The sequence below is a fragment of the Capra hircus genome, chromosome 10 (genome assembly GCF_001704415.2).
Source record: "Capra hircus breed San Clemente chromosome 10, ASM170441v1, whole genome shotgun sequence".
NCBI lineage: Eukaryota > Metazoa > Chordata > Mammalia > Artiodactyla > Bovidae > Capra > Capra hircus.
In genome coordinates, this window is record NC_030817.1 from 74,490,078 (window position 1) to 74,509,312 (window position 19,235).

The 19,235-nt window shown below is 42.1% G+C and overlaps 1 protein-coding gene across 1 annotated transcript in view; it reads right to left on the reverse strand.

Moving 5' to 3' along the window:
• Window positions 1-11,647, reverse strand: part of AVEN (apoptosis and caspase activation inhibitor) — a 187,779-nt gene extending 176,132 nt beyond the window's left edge. Inside the window, exons 1-2 of the mRNA XM_018053770.1 lie at window positions 11,632-11,647; window positions 9,593-10,161 (exon numbers count right to left, since the gene is read on the reverse strand). Coding sequence (XP_017909259.1) covers window positions 9,593-10,161; window positions 11,632-11,647 — 585 coding nt within the window. The remainder of the gene's footprint in view (window positions 1-9,592; window positions 10,162-11,631) is intronic.

The following is a 19,235-nucleotide window of genomic DNA, read 5'->3' on the forward strand; positions in this document are numbered from 1 at the left end:
TCACACATAAGTGAGTTTCATCCAGGATATACTAAAAAATAACTAAATTAGGAGCCAAAATCTTCAGAAGAATCATGAAAATAGCCTCATAAAATGATAAAATATATTTGACTAAATAATTAAAAATCATTAGCTTTTGCCTACTTAACATATTCTAACATATGTGATCAATCCCAAATTGATAGCTTCAAAAAAAAAAAGTCTCTCATATTAAACACTAAAAAGTCTCCCAAGACATTTTTAGTCTTAAAAAGATCATGGCATCTGGTCCCAATACTTCATGGCGTATAGATGGGGGAAAAGTGGACGCAGTGGCAAATTTTATTTTCTTGGGCTCCAAAATCACTGCAGATGGTGACTGCAGCCATGAAATTAAAAGACGCTTGCGCTCTGGGAGGAAAGCTATGACAAACCTAGACAATGTATTAAAAAGCAGAAACATCACTTTGCTGACAAAGGAACTGTGGTGTTGGAGAAGACTCTTTAGAGTCTTGGACAACAAGGAGATCCAACCAGTCCATCCTAAAGGAGATCAATCCTGAATATTCACTGGAAGGTCTGATGCTGAAGCTGAAGCTCCAGTACCCCTGGCCACCTGATGTAAAGAGCTGACTCATTGGAAAAGACCCTGATGCTGGGAAAGATTGAGGGCAGGAAGAGAAGGGGGTGACAGAGGATGAGATGACTGGATGGCATCACCAACTCAATGGACATGAGTTTGAGCAAGCTTTAGGAGATGGTGAAGGACAGGGAAGCCTGGCGTGCTGCAGTTCATGGAGTTGCAAAGAGTCAGACACAACTGAGCGACTGAACAACAACAATGTAAGTTCATGTATATGACTAAGTGTGTAGCTTTGCATTTGACCTGCTTACTCTGAGAAGACTGCATGGGTGAGGACAGCAGATTGAATGCAGATAAAAGAACCACCTTTTATTGTGTTCATCTAATTTCAGTCTTTACAATTTTGTAAGGTAGACACTCTTACTCACCCTATATAGTAAGGGGACTGAGCTTTAGAAAGTTTATGCAACTTTCCTGAGGTTTTACAACTAATAAGTGGGGGTTGGAAGGTAGGATTCTAAGCATCTGCTAAACTGCAAAACACATGGATCACCATGAGATATAACCCCTGAAAGAAAAATGAAAAAACAAAAACACAGGTGGGAGAAAAAGGAAAGAAAGGAAAAGAGACAGAGAAAAATAAGAATACTTAGTAGGTTTTGAAAAATTTGTGTATCTATAACAAGGATTAAGCCTTTTTCAGTAGCATAAAATAAGATTAGGTTTTTATTAGCCCAAATATTAAACAATGACATGTTTTATAAACCTTGTAGTAAAAAGAAAGAAAAAAAGAGAGAGAGAGACTGAAATATTCTAGTCCTCAATACTGCAAGTCTAGCTACTGGGATGTGAACTTTAGATTCACTAAATCCATGTTTTAAATGAAATTCACACTTTATTAGACTTTGAGAGTGAAGGCTAGTTAAGTATTTTACATTTTTCCAAATTGCTGATGTTAATGGTCCTTTCAAGCCAGAGACTATAGACAGCTAAATTTGGTCACTATCTCAATATACATCCACTGACAATCTCCCAGTGTAACTTTTCACAGCTAAATAGAGAAATGGAGGAATCACAGCACTGATATATCCAAGAGTATACATAAATTTTTGATAAAAGTTCTGCCATCCCAAAGCTTTGCCTATATGAATATTAAAATGTGGTTCCTATCCCTCAATATAAGTTTGACTTGGTACTAAGGAGCAGACATATTTGTATCTGTCCTTAATAGCAAGAAGATGAAGGCAAGATTAAATAGATATAATAGGGAATTCATTCTATCAATCTCCTATGTTCTAATTTTAATTCTATTTGCACATACCAGTGATGTGAAGTGGATGGTACACAGCATCCTTGGGAGTACTGTTCTTTACAGAAATCATCTTAATTAATTTAAGGTTGACAAACATTAGGTCAGTCAAATTCTAAAAACAGCATCCTTGCAACACCAGGATAAAACTTCGTGTATCAATTTGTATTTCTCAACATCCTTTGACACAATCCACTCAAAAGTGAGAGACTGATTTCCCTTGCAGCTCAGCTGGTAAAGAATCCACCTGCAATGCAGGAGACCTGGGTTCAATCCCTGGGTTGGGAAGATCCCCTGGAGAAGGGAAAGGCTACCCACTCCAGTATTCTGGCCTGGAGAATTCCATGGACTGTATAGTCCATAGTGTCGCAAAGAGTCAGACACGACTGAGTGACTTTAAAAAAATAAATAATTAAAAAATTTTAAAAAAATTTTTTAAGTGAGAGACTGTCTGTAACAATTCCCAATGCAATGCCCCATGACACCTATTTGGAATATATTCAGACCGAAGTTGTTATTTCCATCCAAAAGGAAAAAAGAAAAAGTATTAAAGAACTTATTCTTGGTACCTCAATATACACACACAAATGGCTCTAACAAAAGAGAAAGAAATTTTAAAGAGAATGAAGGTAGTGCCCTAATAAGTTAATCGGTGCATGCGTGCCCAGTCACTCAGCTGTGTCTGACTCTGCAACCCCGTGGACTGTAGCCCATCAGGCTCCTCTGTCCATGGGATTTTTCAGGCAAGAATACTGGAATGAGTTGCCATTTCGTCCTCCAGGGGATGTTCTGACCCAGGGATCCAACCTGTGTCTCCTTCATTGCTTCTATAAAATAGAAATAATTGTGTCACTATGGTCTTTATTTCTCCCGTTGGAAATCCAAAGTGAATCAGAAAATAGTGACATCTGAATAGAAAACACCTCCACAGCCATTTAATTTCTTAAAAACAGTAAGTCAGGCAGGCTGTGGTCCAGTTATGACCCAACAACTTACACAGCCTCTCTAGAGGCTACTTACCCAGGATTGTGAAAAGTAATCACTACTTTTTCTAAAGAAAACAGGAAAAAGCAGAAATGGTTTACTACCTAATTCCCCAGGAAATAGCCTGGTAGTCTCAAATTATGAGCTTGCCATTTTCCATTCTAGCAGTAGTTTAAAACAAAGACAGTAACATTACTAAGATTGACAAAAGTTGGAAAATTGAAAACATTATTCTGCACTTGTCAAGAAACCAAAGAAAAACAAAAACACACCCCAACCCTCTTGGTGAATAACTGCAATAAACTATATATTGTGCTCAGTTGTGTCCAATTCTTTGTGGACTCATGGACTATAGCCTGCCAGGCTCCTCTGCCCATGGGATTTTCCAGTCAAGAAAACGAGTGGATTGCCATGCCCTCTTCCAGGAGATCTTCCCAACCCAGGGATCGAACCAGATCTCCTGCATTGGCAGGCGGGTTCTTTACCACTAGCGCCGCCTGGGAAGCCCCACTATATTACTAAGCAGGCGGGGTGCGGGGGGGGGGGTAGTGGGGGTTAGTATTGTGATTTTTTTTTGTCCAACTTTGAACAGTGAACAAGGCAAGCCCCGGCTGTCTAATACAAATCAGAATATCAAGAACTGAGGCAAGATGACAAGGCAGCTCAAACAAGGAGCACTGAGCCAAACGGGAGCTGGGGTTCAGGATATTCAGGAAGGGCCTCTGACAGGCCTGCAATTAGCAGAGTCTTCACATATTGATTTCCTTTGTTTCCGGGCATTACCTTTTTCACAGGGCTCCACACAGGTTCCAGATAGAAAGGAGAGCTCGTTAAGTAATGTGATCTTAGTCCCCAGGCCTCAGATGGAGCAAGCAGGGGCCTGGGGGTTCATAAAGATTTTTTCAATGGGTTTTTGAGCACGCATGTTTTTAAATGAACCAAGTTCCAGGTATTCAAAGTCCATACTCTTTCCTAAGAGAAGTCTATCTTGGAAATACAGGACATAGGGACTTCCCTCACAGTCCAGTGGTTCAGACTTCACCTTCTAATGTAGGGGGTGTGGGTTCCATCCCTGGCTGGGAAGCTAAGAGCCCACATGCCTCATGGCCCCAAAAACCAAAACATAACACAGAAACAATAGCATAACAAATTCAGTAAGGGCTTTTAAAATGGTCCACATCAAAAATATTTTTTAAGAGAGAAAAAGAAAGAAATACAGGACACTTAGCCCTTGAGGGCAAGGAAACCTCTTCTTGGCCATTCTCAGTCTGTGCTGTGTTCCCTGAACCCCAAGAAAAGGTAATTTGAAATATAGGTTAGATGTTGAGAAAGTGTAACTCTAAAGACCATTCCCAAATAGGTAGTTTCCAATTCCTTGTTTCCAGCAAAATTAAAGTGGGACCTAATCTAGTTGTCAGCTGGCAGAGTATTCAAATGTTTTACAATGATGATTCTGGCATATAACCAGAAAGGCATTCAGAGAACTGAGTGACACTTCTGATGAAAGCCCAGCCATTCCCATCCACCAACATATGAGAACTATGTTCCTCAGTACCGATATCTTTCCCAAAAAAACTTTGGAAGAGAATTGATGGTGAATCTTGTCTCATTCAGCCAATAAGTAATATTCATTCATGGACACTCAACTAAACTCACTAAGGAAAATGAGATGCATTCACAAAATTTTACATTTAACAAGTGCTAACTGAAATATACTGCCATAAATCAATGTGATTTTAATTTAGTCTAAAAGAAAAAACTTATACCCAAACCTTAAGGTTACAAAACATTTTTTTAATTTATTTTTAATTGCAGGATAATCGCTTTACAATATTGTTTGGTTTCTGCCATACATTAACATGCATTAGTCAAAGGTATACATATGTTCCCTCCCTCTTGAACCTTCCTCCCACCTCCCACCCCATCCCACCCCTCTAGGTTGTCACTCTGGTTTGAGCTCCCTGAGTCATACAGCAAATTCCCGCTGGCTATCTGTTTTACACATGGTGATGGATGCTTTTCCATCCCCCTCTCTCTATTCATCCCCACGCTCTCCTTCCCACCCTGTGTCCACACCTCTGTTCTCTAAGTCTCAAGGTTACATTGTTTTAAATCACAGTTTTTTATAAGGAAGCAGAAAGGGTCATCACTAAAAAATTGTCAAGTTCAAAAATATATTACACTGGGCCCAATTCTATGGGAGATGTGAAATTAAAATACAGGTTAGAAAGAATAAGGAATAACATCAATCTTCTTACTGCTAAAGAGTTTATTCATGTGGTTCTTAAATAGATGATGGTATACAAACTTCCAGTTATAAGATAAATAAGTATTAGGGACTTTAGGTACAACACAATAAAAACAATTAACACTGCTATATATTATATATAAAAGTTAAGAGAGTAAATCATCATAAGGAAATTTTTTCTTTTTCTTGAATTTTGCATCTATATGAGGTGACAGATATTCACTAAACTTATCATGATAATCATTTCATGATGTATGTACCCAAATTATGCTGCACATCTTAACTCGTGAACAGTTATATATCAATTATAACTCAGACTGGAAGAAAAAATACCAAAAAAATAAAAGAAAAAGGTGGAAGAACAGATACATAACGATAGTGAGTATTAAATGACTATAGTGTTTTCAGTATATATTTATTTTATGTTGTAAATTTTATATTCTGAAACAATCAGAACCATTGATTTAAAAGTTCATTACAAAAGTACAACCTCTTACATAATTTATCAAAATATTTTTAAGCAGGCTATAAGCGGGAAGTTTCGAGGATCAGTTGCCTGTGTTGATAATGAAAACACGTAAATGAAACAATGGCCAGCGAGAAAAGCAGACCTCCATCAGGTACATTAGCAAGGATAAGGATACCAAAATAGTTACAGGGCTGGAGCGGCAGTTGGCAGCAGCAGGGAAGAGGGCCAATTCCGTGATTACCAAAAGCTAATCTCAAAGCAGTCTTCTTTGGGGACACTTAAGCACGTTCAGTTTCTAACCTAATTTATTTCAGGCTTTCTGAAAATAGGAGCAATGCAGTCTAGAGGCTGTCATTTGAGTTTGAGCTTTAATAGGCTCTCAGTCTCTGAGAGCTGGCTGACATGATGCAAGTGACTCCCTTCAGCCCCAACGAAAGAGCAGGTGTCTTTGACTGCCAGGAATTGATTTGCCATCGTTTCTTCTTACCGGTTCACACTAAGCTTGAACACCAAAGTCAGAGAATTCCCTTTTACTAAGTAAAACAGTAGCAGTAAAAACGTCGGAAGCATCTAATATTAATGACTACTCATGCAAAGGATTTACATCACTGTTCGCAAAGCAAAAATGTTTCATCAAAAAAAAAGGCTTCAAGTCTACTCTCCTTAATGTAATCGTAAGCAATTGTCTTATATTTTACTGGACATAAGTAATCTAAAAATGGGTAAAAGCGACTGACATAAACATGGAGCAAAAAAGCAAAGATCTGACACCCACAATAATTGAAAATGGTTCTGTGCCACCTTAAAACCTTATAATTATATCAAACATCAGGAAAATAGGCATGTGAAAAGGCACATCCCCTCTTCAAATCTCAAAGTCACTCCAGAGCTAAAATGCCTGGGTAGAATTCAGGCTCTGTGATCTGGGAGTTGAGTCATACTGGGTAAATTACCTAACCTCTCGTAACTGTGCCTCAGTTTTCTGATCTCATACTAAGTGCTCAATAAATGTGAGTTACCATTAATATTACAGGAAAGAAAACCATTTCCAATGACTGCCAACAGGCCTTGACTTACTCTCTGTTAATAGTTCATCAAAAAGATTAAACTAAGAAAATGCTCCTGCTGCTAAGTCACTTCAGTCATGTCCGACTCTGAGCAAAAAAACACTAGTACTTGGGAATTTTTAAGTTAATGATTGCATTAAGTACAATATTACACTTTTAGCAGATATTCAATGGAAATAAGTAGCCTTATGACATGCTTACTCAAACTCTATAGACTTGGGGTTCGCATCTATAGAGGGAATGATTTAAGAGCAAATGCCTAGTAGGTACAACATAACCAAGTTACTGTGGGATATTACGTATCAAGACGTTGTTTTGTTTTGTTTTCCATTTATAAGTCATGTATCCCTAGTAGTCGAAAGCAGAAAGCAAAGGGAACAGACAGTATTATACTCTGGAGTTAGGTACCTGGTCCTTACAAAACTAAAACTCTGTTGTAAATTTTTTCTTTCTAATCATTTCAGTGAGTCTCCATTTGGGGTACAAATGCACCATAGGATATGAGAACAAGAAGTCAAAGGCAGCTTAACCAACTTTGTCCCATTTAGTCTTTAGGCATCAAGAATGGTATTCTTAGCAAGCCTAAATAGGAACAGCACTTCAGAACCTGAGAAGCAGGAGTGACTTAGAGGCCACCAACCTAAACCAAAATGAAGGAATAATCTTTCCAACCTCTCTTCATCCAGCTGTACCTGAAAATATGATGGTGATAGCAACAGTGTCTGCAGCTACTCCCAGGTACTGTGCCAAGCACCTACGTTTAAACTGTAAAGTGAGAAAATACTAAAAGAAAATAAGAGACGGAATTTTCCAGACCATTCTAAAAATAGATTAAAAAAAATAAAATAAAATAAAAAAATAAAAAAAAAATAGATAAAAACCTGAAGTCTTAATACAATAGTTACTACATTAGGGCAAATTTTCAGTTATTCATCTCTAGATGATCTATCATTTTACTCAATTTAGTTCAATGAAGACCAAGTACCAAAGAGACCACAATTACAATTACTGTTAAAACATGATCCCTGCAACCAAGGATTGTCGGCTTTGTTCTCAGTAAAGCAGTAATTGATTCACAAAAATATGAGAAATAAAACACAGTCAAGGGCTGTGCGTGCTTAGTCGCTTAGTCGTGTCCAACTCTGCAACCCCGTGGACCAGGCTCCTCTGTCCTTGGGATTCTTCAGGCAAGAATACTGGAGAAGGCGGCCATGCCCTCCTCCAGGGGATCTTCCCAACCCAGGGACTGAACCCACATCTCCCGCATTGTAGGCGGATTCTCAAATGAGCCATCAAGGAAGCCCTGGGCAAGGGCAGCTGGGTGTAAATCCCAGCTCTGCCACTACTAGCTGCAAGAGCTTAGGCAAGACAGTTAATCTATAAAAACAAGATTTTATACATATAAAATTATATTGTTTTGTTGTTCTAGTTGCTAAGTTATGTCCAACTCTTTGCCACCCCATGGACAGTAGGCTGCCAGGCTCCTCTGTCCATGGGATTTTCCAGGCAAGAATACTAGAGTGGGTTGCCATAAAGTGTGTATATGCATATAATAAATTTGTTATAAAGTTGAGATGGTTGGATGTCATCACCCACTCCATGGACATGAGTTTGAGCCAGCTCCGGGAGTTGGTGATGGACAGGGAAGCCTGGCATGTTGCAGTACATGGGGTCACAAAGTTCGACAGGACTGAGGGACTGATCTGAACTCAAAGTTGTTTAAACAACTTCAAGTTGCTAAAAAAAAGTTGTAATAAAGTTTAATATACATTATGTTATAAAGACAAAATGTGATATATACAGTGTGCACTGGACTGGTCAGGTTCCCTTATTTCCTGGTGAGTTAAGAATTTCTTCATACCTCTCAAATTTTACTCATCATCTACCTTAATCAAGGTTGAATATGCCAAACCTAATTTTAAGCTTTTTAATTTTCTTCCAATTCTCTTTCTGTACACAACTCCTTTCTTTAGGGACATTCTGTTATGCCCTTAAGATACTATAAATACTTCAGTAATAGGAAATTCTAACCAAAAATAAATTTTCACTCTATGCACACGGGAATTCAAAATATAAAGATGGTTTTGTACTACAAATGTTATAATAACAGCAGAATAGTTCATAAAGACAGTAATTTAACTCCTTTAGCTAAGATAGCAGTATAGTAAAAGTCTGTCCCCAAATCATTCCCTGCTTCAAGCTGTAAGAGATTTCCAACTATGAATGAGTGAATACGGCCGATTATACTATTAAAATTGAGACCTGACTGCTGAAACATTTACAGATTGCAAGTTCAGACAGATGAAGACCACTGACCTCTACTCCTATACATATAAAATAATAGATGACTACGTTATTTAAAAAAAAACTATGTATCTGATCCTGGCCCCAAATAGTATAGAGTCCAGCCCGTCGGGGTCATTCTTTCATTCAATAAACATTTATTATGCGACTACTGTGTGACACGCATTGCACAGGCAGTGAACAAACTGAGCCCCAAATTTCTTCTTTCTTACTAACATAAACGTTTCTCTGCAAGGTCAGGCACCAGGAGATCAAGCCCTTGCTGCCCCTGGCTGCCCTGCCCGTCACACTGACACCGTACCCGAACCCAACGCGCCCCCTAGACTTGCGGACCCACAGGCTCGACCGCTGGGTTCTTTAATAACTGGGCCAAGAGCCCTTAGGTAGGGTGAAGAAGCCCTCCGCCCCGAACCGCCGGGTGTCCAGCGGAGAGGCCGGCAGCAAGGGGCTCACACCCGCCCGCGCCACGTGCACAGCCCGGCGCGCGCCCCCGCCGCCCTCCGCCCTCCCGGCGCAGGCGCCGTCACCGCCCAGCTGGCGCGCGCCCCGGACGCCGCTCCCGGTTCTTGGTTCGCGGAGGGGTCCCTCACCGGCCCCGGTCCCACGCGGCGGCGACCCCCACTAGACCCCACCCGCCGTTGCCTCTTACCGGTTCGCTGATCCTGGCGCCGCGGCCTCCCGGCTCCCGACGGCCGCCTCGCGGGGCGCCTCCTCCTCGGCCACCGCGGCCGCCCCGGAACCCGCGGCCGCGGCCTCGGCGGCCGCCTCCATCTCCACCGCCACCTCTCGCTACGGCGGTCCCGGCGCCCGCCCGCTCGCGGTCGCGATCGCCGCCCGGCCGGCCGCGGCCGGGTCGGCGTCCCCGGCCGCCCCGAGCTCCTCGCTCCGCCTGCATCTGGCTGCCGCCGGCGATGCTGAGCGCGCGGGAGCTGGCCCCCCGCGGAGACGCCCTTGCCCCACCGGAAACGGGCCCCACGGAGGAGCCGCGAGCGCCGGGCCTGGGTGTCCGCGAGCGCGGGGTGCGGGGCCGGGGATGGAAGCCGGCCGCGGCGGGGGCGGGGCTGCCCTGGGGCTTGGCAGGTGGGGCCGGAGCCGGGACTCCGGGAGGGCCGAGGGTTCGTAGGAGAGGCCTGACCAGTGGGAGCTGCAGGTCAGGAGCAGGGGTGTTTCTAGGGGAGGGGCCGTGGTAAGTAAAAGGATGGGTTATAAAATAAACAGCTAATGTAATATGAATTCATTTTTGATTAAAATAAAGAAATATTGATGTGGTGTATTTGCAAAGGGTCTTTAAAAGTATATATCAAAATATTAGTGTTACACCCCCCTCCCAAAGTCCAAGCTTCTACTTATCACCTTAGGACACGCTAATAAATTGAGAGATGAGTTGTTCGGTGGGGCAAGGAGTAGCCACTTGGTGGGAAAGCAGCAAACCGAGAAGAGGATGGACTCCCACCGTCCAAAGAACTGTCTTGCCTGAGCTAGCGTTTTAGGCACCCCACTGCAGTACTGTTGCTGGAAAATCCCATGGATGGAGGAGCCTGGTAGGCTGCAGTCCATGGGGTCGCTAAGAGTCGGACACCGCTGAGCGACTTCACTTTCACTTTTCACTTTCATGCATTGGAGAAGGAAATGGCAACCCAGTCCAGTACTCTTGCCAGGAGAATCCCAGGGATGGGGGAGCCTGGTTGGCTTCCATCTACGGTATCGCACAGAGTATCGCACAGAGTCGGACACGACTGAAGCGACTTAGCAGCAGCAGCAGCATACTAAAAGGGGAGGGAGGAGAGGGAGTAAACTCAAACATTTACCGATTCCAGTCGGCCTTAGGAGGGGCCTGGTCAGGATGTTTCTTGTGAGCTACACAAAGGCGTTTAATGCTCTTTACCTGGGAGGCAGGTAATGAGATGGGCTATTATATACAATTGAAGCTTATAGGCAACAGCCCTTTAGTGATTAACTTGTAATAGAATAAAAATGTTCTTCCATATTACACTAGTGGTTAGCTGTGCTGAGCCTTCCAGTGAGTTAATTGTTTTTCCTTTTTTTTTTTTGTTTAGTCTCCTGACTTTCACGAATGAATATGTGTAATTATTAAAGTTATGCTGAACTCCGAGTTCAGAAAGAGGTATGAAGAAGGTAAGGGAGGACCTTCAGGTAAGAGGCGGAGGCTGCAACAAGCCACTGGGAGTGGAGAGACAACCTCAAAAGAATTTTTGTAGAAGTGACTCCTTTAGCTCACACTGAGTGCATGAGCGTTAATTCTCTTATCAGCCCTATGTGGTAGGTACTACTGTCATCCTATTTTACAGATAAGGAAATATCCCTAGAGAAAGTAAACCACTTGTCTGCTATGACACAGCTATGGTAGTGGTGGAACTAATAATCTAACTCAAGCAAGCTCAGTCTGTTCATGTGTGTGTGTCAATGTCATTTATTTAGTAGAAAGTTTTGGGGCTCAACCATGTTTTGTGATTTAATATTTTGTTCCTTCCTATTGCTAAGAAGTAGTCCATTTTATGGATCCACTCTTAACTAAGGAGGAAAAGGGCAATCGGTTATATGGATACATGGGAGCCATTTTTAACTTTGTATTACAGAAACCACATGAAAATAATACAGAAAAGCATTTACAGCATCCCTCATCCAATCAGTGTGGCAAAACATATTTTCTTCCCAATCCTTTCTTACCCTTTTTCACATTCATGTACAGTTAACACTACTCATTGCTTCTAATTATCTACTCTGTGTTAGGCACAACGCTTGAAGATTTTTTTTTTTTTTTTAAGAAAAAAAAGCCACAGTCCTTGTTCTCAAGTAGCTCACTTCCCACAAGGAAGATAATAACTCTGTAGAGAGAGGACTGCACCATTGTACTGAGTACAGTGAGAGGTTCAAGGTAAAAGCCAGAAGGAAGAAAAGTTAGGCTGCCTAAATGAGTTTTCCAGGGCTACCTGAGAAACAGACCCAGGAGCCAAGCTCTGATGGTTGAGCTGGAGTTTGCCTTGTTGATAAATGGAAATAGGGAACTACTGAAGGATTGTAAACTGGAGAGAAACACAATCTTAAAACAGAGCATATTTCTAAGTATGGATACTTATAGCGCTTCCCTATAAACCTCACAGCAGCCTTATGAGGTACTGCTGCATGCGTGCTATGTCGCTTTAGCTGGGTCTGACTCTTTGCGACCCTGTGGACTGTAGCCCACCAGGCTCCTCTGTCCGTGGGATTCTCCAGGCAAGAATACTGGAGTGGGTTGTCATGCCCTCCTCCAGGGATCTTCCCAACCCAGGGATTGAACCCATATCTCTTATGTCTCCTGCATAGCCACCGCCTGGCAAGCCCCATTAGGTACTACTAGTGTTATCTATGTTTCACAGATGAAAGAGCTAACACAGAGATGTGAAATAACTTCCAAGATCACAGAGCTAATGGACTGATTCCACAGCTAATAACAGAATGATTGGAACCTAGAGCTGTCTGACTTCAGACTGTATGCTGTTAACTAACCACTATGGTTCACACGGTAAAAAATCTGCCTGCAATGCTGGAGACCCGGCGTTCAATCCCTGGGTTGGAAAGGTCCCCTGAAGAAGGAAATGGCAACTCACTCCGGTATTCTTGCCTGGACAGTTCCATGGACAAAGGAGCCTGGTGGGCTACTGTCCATGGGATCACAAAGAGTCAGACACGACTGAGCTACTAACTTTCACTTTCATACACAGAAAACCAGTCCATATAGGACAATCAGAATTCTAGGCAGCCCTTAGGAAACAACTGGAAGAGTCCAAGTGACAGATAACTAGGGCCTAAATTAAGTTGCAAGCTAAGAAAGAAAACGAGACAGATAGATGGGAGAACTGGTAGGCTTCTTGTCCATTTCTAAGGGGGAGGTCAGGGTAAGAAGTTAGGGGTGATACCCAGGTTTCCTGTTTGACCAGGGAGTTGATGATGCCGTTAGTCAACAGAGGAAATACAGGGTTATGAGAGGAGATGTGTCAGGATAATAGTATTTTTTAAACATTATACTCTGCATTTTTCTTTGTTACTTCATTGTCTTAATAATAACATGTTTGTCAGTAGACACTATTACTTCTCACCCAATACATCAGTTTTTCTTTCTTTTCCCTCTCTAATACTCTTTTCCATCTTTCCCCTTTATCCCCACCCTATCCTATATTTCTCTTTTTTTAACCTTCCCTTTATTTGTGAAATTAAGACTGTCAGCGGCACTCAGAATTAAGTTATTCATTCTTATGCTAAACTCTCAAATTCACACTCCCACCCCTAGAGAAACACCAAACGGGCAGATGGGAATAGTAGCAAGAATTTTATGCTTTTCTTTGCACCCCATAAAGGAACTAACAGAAGAATCCATTGGACAACCTGGGCCCTCATCCTCTGTGTGGCCAGGAGCTATAATGGTTTGGTACATTATCTCTTCCTAATTCTACGGAAAGTTGGCTGCTTGAAACCGGTTACAGTGGGATTTTTAAAATTATTTATTTATTTTTGGTTGGGCTGGGTTTTCGTTTGCTGTGTAGGCTTTTCTCTAGTTGCTGCGAGCGGTGGCTCCTCTCTAGTTACGATACGTGGGCTCCTCCCTGCAGTGGATTCTCTTGTGGAGCTCAGGCTCTGGAGCTCAAGTTCCAGTAGTTGTGGCTCATGGGCTTACTTACTCCAGGGCATGTGGGATCTTCCAGGACCAGGGATTGAACCCATGTCTCCTGCATTGGCCAAGTGGGTTCTTTACCAGTGAGTCACTAGGGAAGCCCTACAGTGGGAATTTCTATACCACAGAAACTGGCAAAATTAGGATTTTGGAAGTGGGAGTGGAAACATAGTTAAATATTTATCAGCATGCCACAGGCTTAGGCTCTCCCCGAGAGGAAGAGCCACATAATTAATCTCACACCAGACAGCACAAATCGGGGCTTGTCAACTTTGGCACATTTAGGGCTGGGTAACTTTTTGTGTGGTGGTGGCTTGTCCTGTGCATTGTAGAATTTCTAACAGCATCCCCAACCTCTACCCACTAGGTGTTACTCACCGGCAACCCTCCCTCCCCCCACTTATGGCAACCAAAACTGTCTCCAGACATTTGTCCCAAGGGACGAAATCACCCTGGTTGAGAACCACTAGCGCAAATTGATTTAACTATATGACTGTCCTTCTAGACACCTCCAAAATTATGAGGTTGAAAAGATCAGTGGGTTTTACGTTAAGCCAACCTCGTTAGGACATGGAGAGACTTGATTTGTGGATAGTAAGAGCTAATATTTATTTTGTGCCTGGCAAAACTCCAAGCACTTTACACAGGCTAAATTTAATCTTCATTACTATTTCTATCAATAATAGAAATACTACTATTCCTACTTTACAGATAAGAAAACTGAGTCACAAAGGAATTCAATCATTTGCTCAAGCTAATGAGTGACAAAATCGAGATTCATACCTGATCAGTCTGGTTTCAGAATCTGTGTTCTTCAGGCTATACTTCAGATGCCATCAGAAGTGCAGAAACTACATTACTTTGCCCTCCCCATCTATCAGTTCAAGGGTCTTTTCAATTGAACCAAGAGTGTTTAGGATATGGAGAATTCATATTCTATTAGCAGTGGTCTCCTGCTAATACCTAATTAGAGGACACCACTAGTAGAAATTCTTTTAACCAGGATGTTGAGTGTATTCTCATCTGATTATGATCCACATTGGAAAAGTGTCTGTCACCTACTACACTGCAAAAAGAAAAAAAAAAAAAAAGAGATCTTTTAGTTTTATAAATAACAAAGGGAAGAAGGGAAGGAGGATTTTCTGCTATTGCTTTGACGTGATAGTCCTGATTTTAAATATATGCCACTGCATGAATAAAAAATTCAGTTTTCCCTTAGGTAGTATTCATGAGATACAAAAGCAAAGTCCTGAATTACATAGGTGAGTCCTTAAGAAAACAAACCCTTTTTTGGCATATTTTTACATATATATGACCTATGATGTCAATTTCTTAAGGCAAGAGTTCTCAAAATGTGGGCAAGTAGCATAGTGTCACCTGGGAACTTATTAGAAATGCAAATTTTGGACTTCCCTGGTGATCCAGTGGTTAAGAATCTACCTGCCAATGCAGGGAACATGGGATCGATCCATGCTCCGGGAAGATTCCACATGCCCAGGGGCAACTAAGCCCATGCACCTCAGCTACTGAGCCTGTGCTCTAAAGCCCGCGCGCCCAGAGCCTGTGCGCCACAGCGAAGAAGCCAGTGCACCGCAGCTAGAAAGCAGCCCCTGCTCGCCGCAGCTAGAGAAAGCCCGCGCTAAGCGATGACGATCTAGCACGGCCAAAAAATTAAAACAGAAATGCAAATTCTCAGGCTTTACCCCAGAGTCAGAAATGTGAGGATGTGGCCCAGCAATCAAGGCTTTAACAAACCCCTCCTCAGGTGACTGTGATGAATGCCCAAGTTTCAGAACCACTGTCTCAAGGTAGTATTGGGCATTTAAATATCACAAGAAAGCCTCCTAATTCCTAGTCCAAGACTATGGATTCCATAAGCGCTCATTGTCTAATGAAAGCGGATATTATGATAGGATCTTTTTAAAGGCCCTGTCCCCTTGCAAATATTAATATAACTTTTCTGGGGAAAAAAAGCAGTTCCTGATTCTTCTCTCTGTAGGCAGGCAGATTTTCTACAGTTTAGTTGACTTCTGATGCATAGTCTATGAACAATGCAAATTGGAAAACACTGATAAGGTCTCTCAAAAAAGATGTCCTTTTATTTACTTTGTGTTTTTAACAGCTGCATCCACTACTGAGGGATGCTCTCAGGCTGCAGGGGAAGGGAGTCTGGCAGGAGCCATCCTTTCAGGCCAGGATCCAGCCTATAACCCAGTGAAGATGAAGGCAAGCGAACTGTCTGTCAGCTCACAAAGTTGCTTTGGCCTTGAGCTGGAATCGGGGGTAAAGAACTCCCCAAAATCAACAGAACAAACTCTCAACACACAGAATTCATAAACCTGATCCCTTCTCCTCTCTCCCTCCATCCTCATTCCCAGCTGCTGTTCTTGCTTTCTATATCACAGAGAAATAGAAGCAATCAGAAAAGACTTTCCACCACTGCCGTCACCACAAATCCTAGGCTGCCTATCTGTGCCTGTATACGTGTACCCTACCTCCTCGCCTGTTCTCCAAATGGGTCTCAGCTCCAGTGCAAGGCCAAGGCCTCTGCGACTGTACTTGCTCCTCTGCCTGCTCACCTACCGGAGGACATCTCTCCAGCAACATTGGATAGTTGCTAACTGATAAAGCAGTTACTCACATTAGGCTGCAAAAATGCTGTATTTCCACTTTCCTTAAAAAAAAAAAAAAAAAAACTCTTGTCCTTGCATTCTAGTCCAGCTTCTGGCCCAATTCTCTACTCCTTTCTAAAGCAAAGCTCCTCAGAAGAGTCATCTACAGCTCTCATTTCTCCTCCCACTCAGCCTCTAATTCACTACACAAGGCTCTCATGCCCACCACTTTACCAGCGTGATTTATGATCTCCATGTAACTAGATCCAGTAGGTCTCAGTCTTAATCTTTCTTTTTTTTAATTTATTTTTTTATTGAAGGATAATTGCTTTACAGAATTTTGTTGTTTTCTGTCAAACCTCAACATGAATCAGCCATAGATATACATATAACCCTTCCCTTTTGAAAATCTTTCTTGATTATCAGTTTCATTTGATGCAGCTGATCACTCCCACTCTTTGAAACATTCTCTTGTTGCTTCCAGAACACACCAGGCTGGGGAATTCAAAGATGCATATATAAGGCACATCTCCAAGTCTGTTAGGAAGACTTGGACAATACACTCGAGAGCGTCTGAACTTCCAGAGTTTTACATAAATCCATTTGTGGCACTACTGCCCAGACTTGCCCATGTCCTGGCACACATAAAAAGATAACACCTGCCCAGTACTGTGAGATGAGACAAGACTGATCTCAACAGAAGGCAACCCACCTAGGCAACTAACTCCAAGCCCTGAGGGTCACAGCGCATGCATTGAAGGACTCCAGTTCATGTCTTCATGTAAAGCAGTCCCACCTCTGTTTTCCAGATACAATGAAAATACAATCATTTGATGACCTCGGTAACAGACTTTTCTGTCGCATAACTGTAAAGGCTCAACAATTCTTATGTCCTCTTTTTCTTAGAATTGTAAAAGTTTAACTCCTTCAGTTCAAGAACTGTTGTATAGCTCTTATGTACCCCATGGCTTGTAGCCCAGTGGTAAATACAGAACATGTTTTTAAAAACATATCAGATTAAAATTCTGCTTCAGATATTTTTTTTTTTTTTGCTTCAGCAACACCAAGACATTTTTCATAAGTGTAAACAGGTTTATTTAGAGAGATACACATTCCACAGGCAGAATGTGGTCTGTTTCATAAGGCAAGAGTGGCCGACAAGCCCTTTCTTAATCACCATACACTCTCGGACAGCATTCTATTCTATCAAGAGTTAGACAGAACTCACCCGCCAGAAGAAACCAAAAATGACAAGTCCAGAACCCCCCTTAGTCACACATGTTGTCACTGGAAGTTGGAAGTTGTTTCTTATATCTAACTTGATGGCAGGTACCATGTGTTTACACTTACTTTCTATGATTTATCTTTGAAAAGTAGGAAGGGGAAGCAGTATATGAATATTCTATATAACACATGATCTGGTGATAGTGGTGTCCTGACATCACTGGACTGTAGATGCTACTGAAGTTTTCCACTATGGTTGTTATAGAAACAGTGAGGAGTGGTTCAGGCATAAAGCTTCTCAGAGAAGTATTTTCAGAAGTATTCCAGAAGTCATCAAGGCCACTCCACAAGGAGAGAAATTCATTTGGTACAGTGTTACCTTTTTTGTTTTTATGCTGTTTTACTTCATTTGTTGACAACAAAGAAGCAAGAAGCAATCTACCAAGGTCAGGAACAAGAACACTTTTATTTCTCCCAGATTCTTGTTTTCTGTTCAGTAGTGGAAAATAAACCAGGGATTATCTGCTCTCTGTTGATTCAGGCACCCTAGAAATAAACATACTCTCAACACTATGGTGAAAAATGGTAACTTTTAAACTTTGAGTAACAAGTAAGAAGGCTTCCACAGTGGCTCAGAGGTAAAGAATCCACCCGCAATGCAAGAGAGTCAGGTTCAATCCCTGGGTCAGGAAGGTCCCCAGGAGGAGGAAATGACAATCCACTCCAGTACTCTTGACAAGAAAATCCCACAGACAGAGGAGCCTGGTGGGCTACAGTCCATGGGGTCGCAAAGAGTAGGACATGACTGAGAGATTGAGCGCACAAGCACTCAACCAAACGAGAACTCAGAAGAAATCTCTCCCCCACTATAAACACTTACACACACACACACACACACACACACACACACACACACACACAAACTTTAGATTCACTCCTCCATAAATACAGGTTTTCAGTCAAAAACCTTTCAATGATTCAAAAAGCTTATTGTCGAATAGTATGATGCCTTAAAGTCTGTTTCCACCCTCAACTACCATCCAGCTAGTGGAACAAAAAGAAATCAATCTTTCAGTCATGGAACCTACTTCATGTCCCAAATGACTTTGTTTGTGGAAAGGTCTGTACATTCCTAGCAGCTTAGGAATTGGGGTGGGCGTGGGGGAATCATTCTCCCAAAGGTGAAGCAGTGGGAAAAAATGAAAGAACAGAGGGAACCAAAGGTGGAGAGGAAATATGTGTTAATTTCAAACAGGAGCAGTAAAAATGACTTGGAAGGCAGAGGGGGATCTGAATTGTTACTGGACATTTCAGTTGGAAAATTCCAATTTCAGCAGCACATTGTAAGCTATGGTTCCCCTTTTCTAAGAAGTTCAGAAATTACCCTCAGTCTTGCTATGTACAGTTCCTGGATCAGCAGCGTTAAGAGGTTTCTAGAAATGTGGAATTGCAAGCCCCACCCTTCTTCAATTTAACAAGACCCACCGCCCCCCCACTAGGTAATTCATGAGCATTTTGAGAAGCACTGATTCTGTTCTGATCCTGGGGATCTTTCAGATCTAATGTGCTCACCTTGAATGGCACAGATCTAGAGAGGCTTTCCACCCTGGCTCCACGTGAGACTCACCCGAGTAATTTCACAGCAACATAGACCCATGTCTCTTCACATAATTAGATTTTGAGTTAACAGGTCTGGGGTGGGACCCCAGACATTAGTATTTTTAAAAAGCTCCTAGATTGTCCTAGTAAATGGCTTAGGGTAAGATCCACTTACCTAGACTAACTCT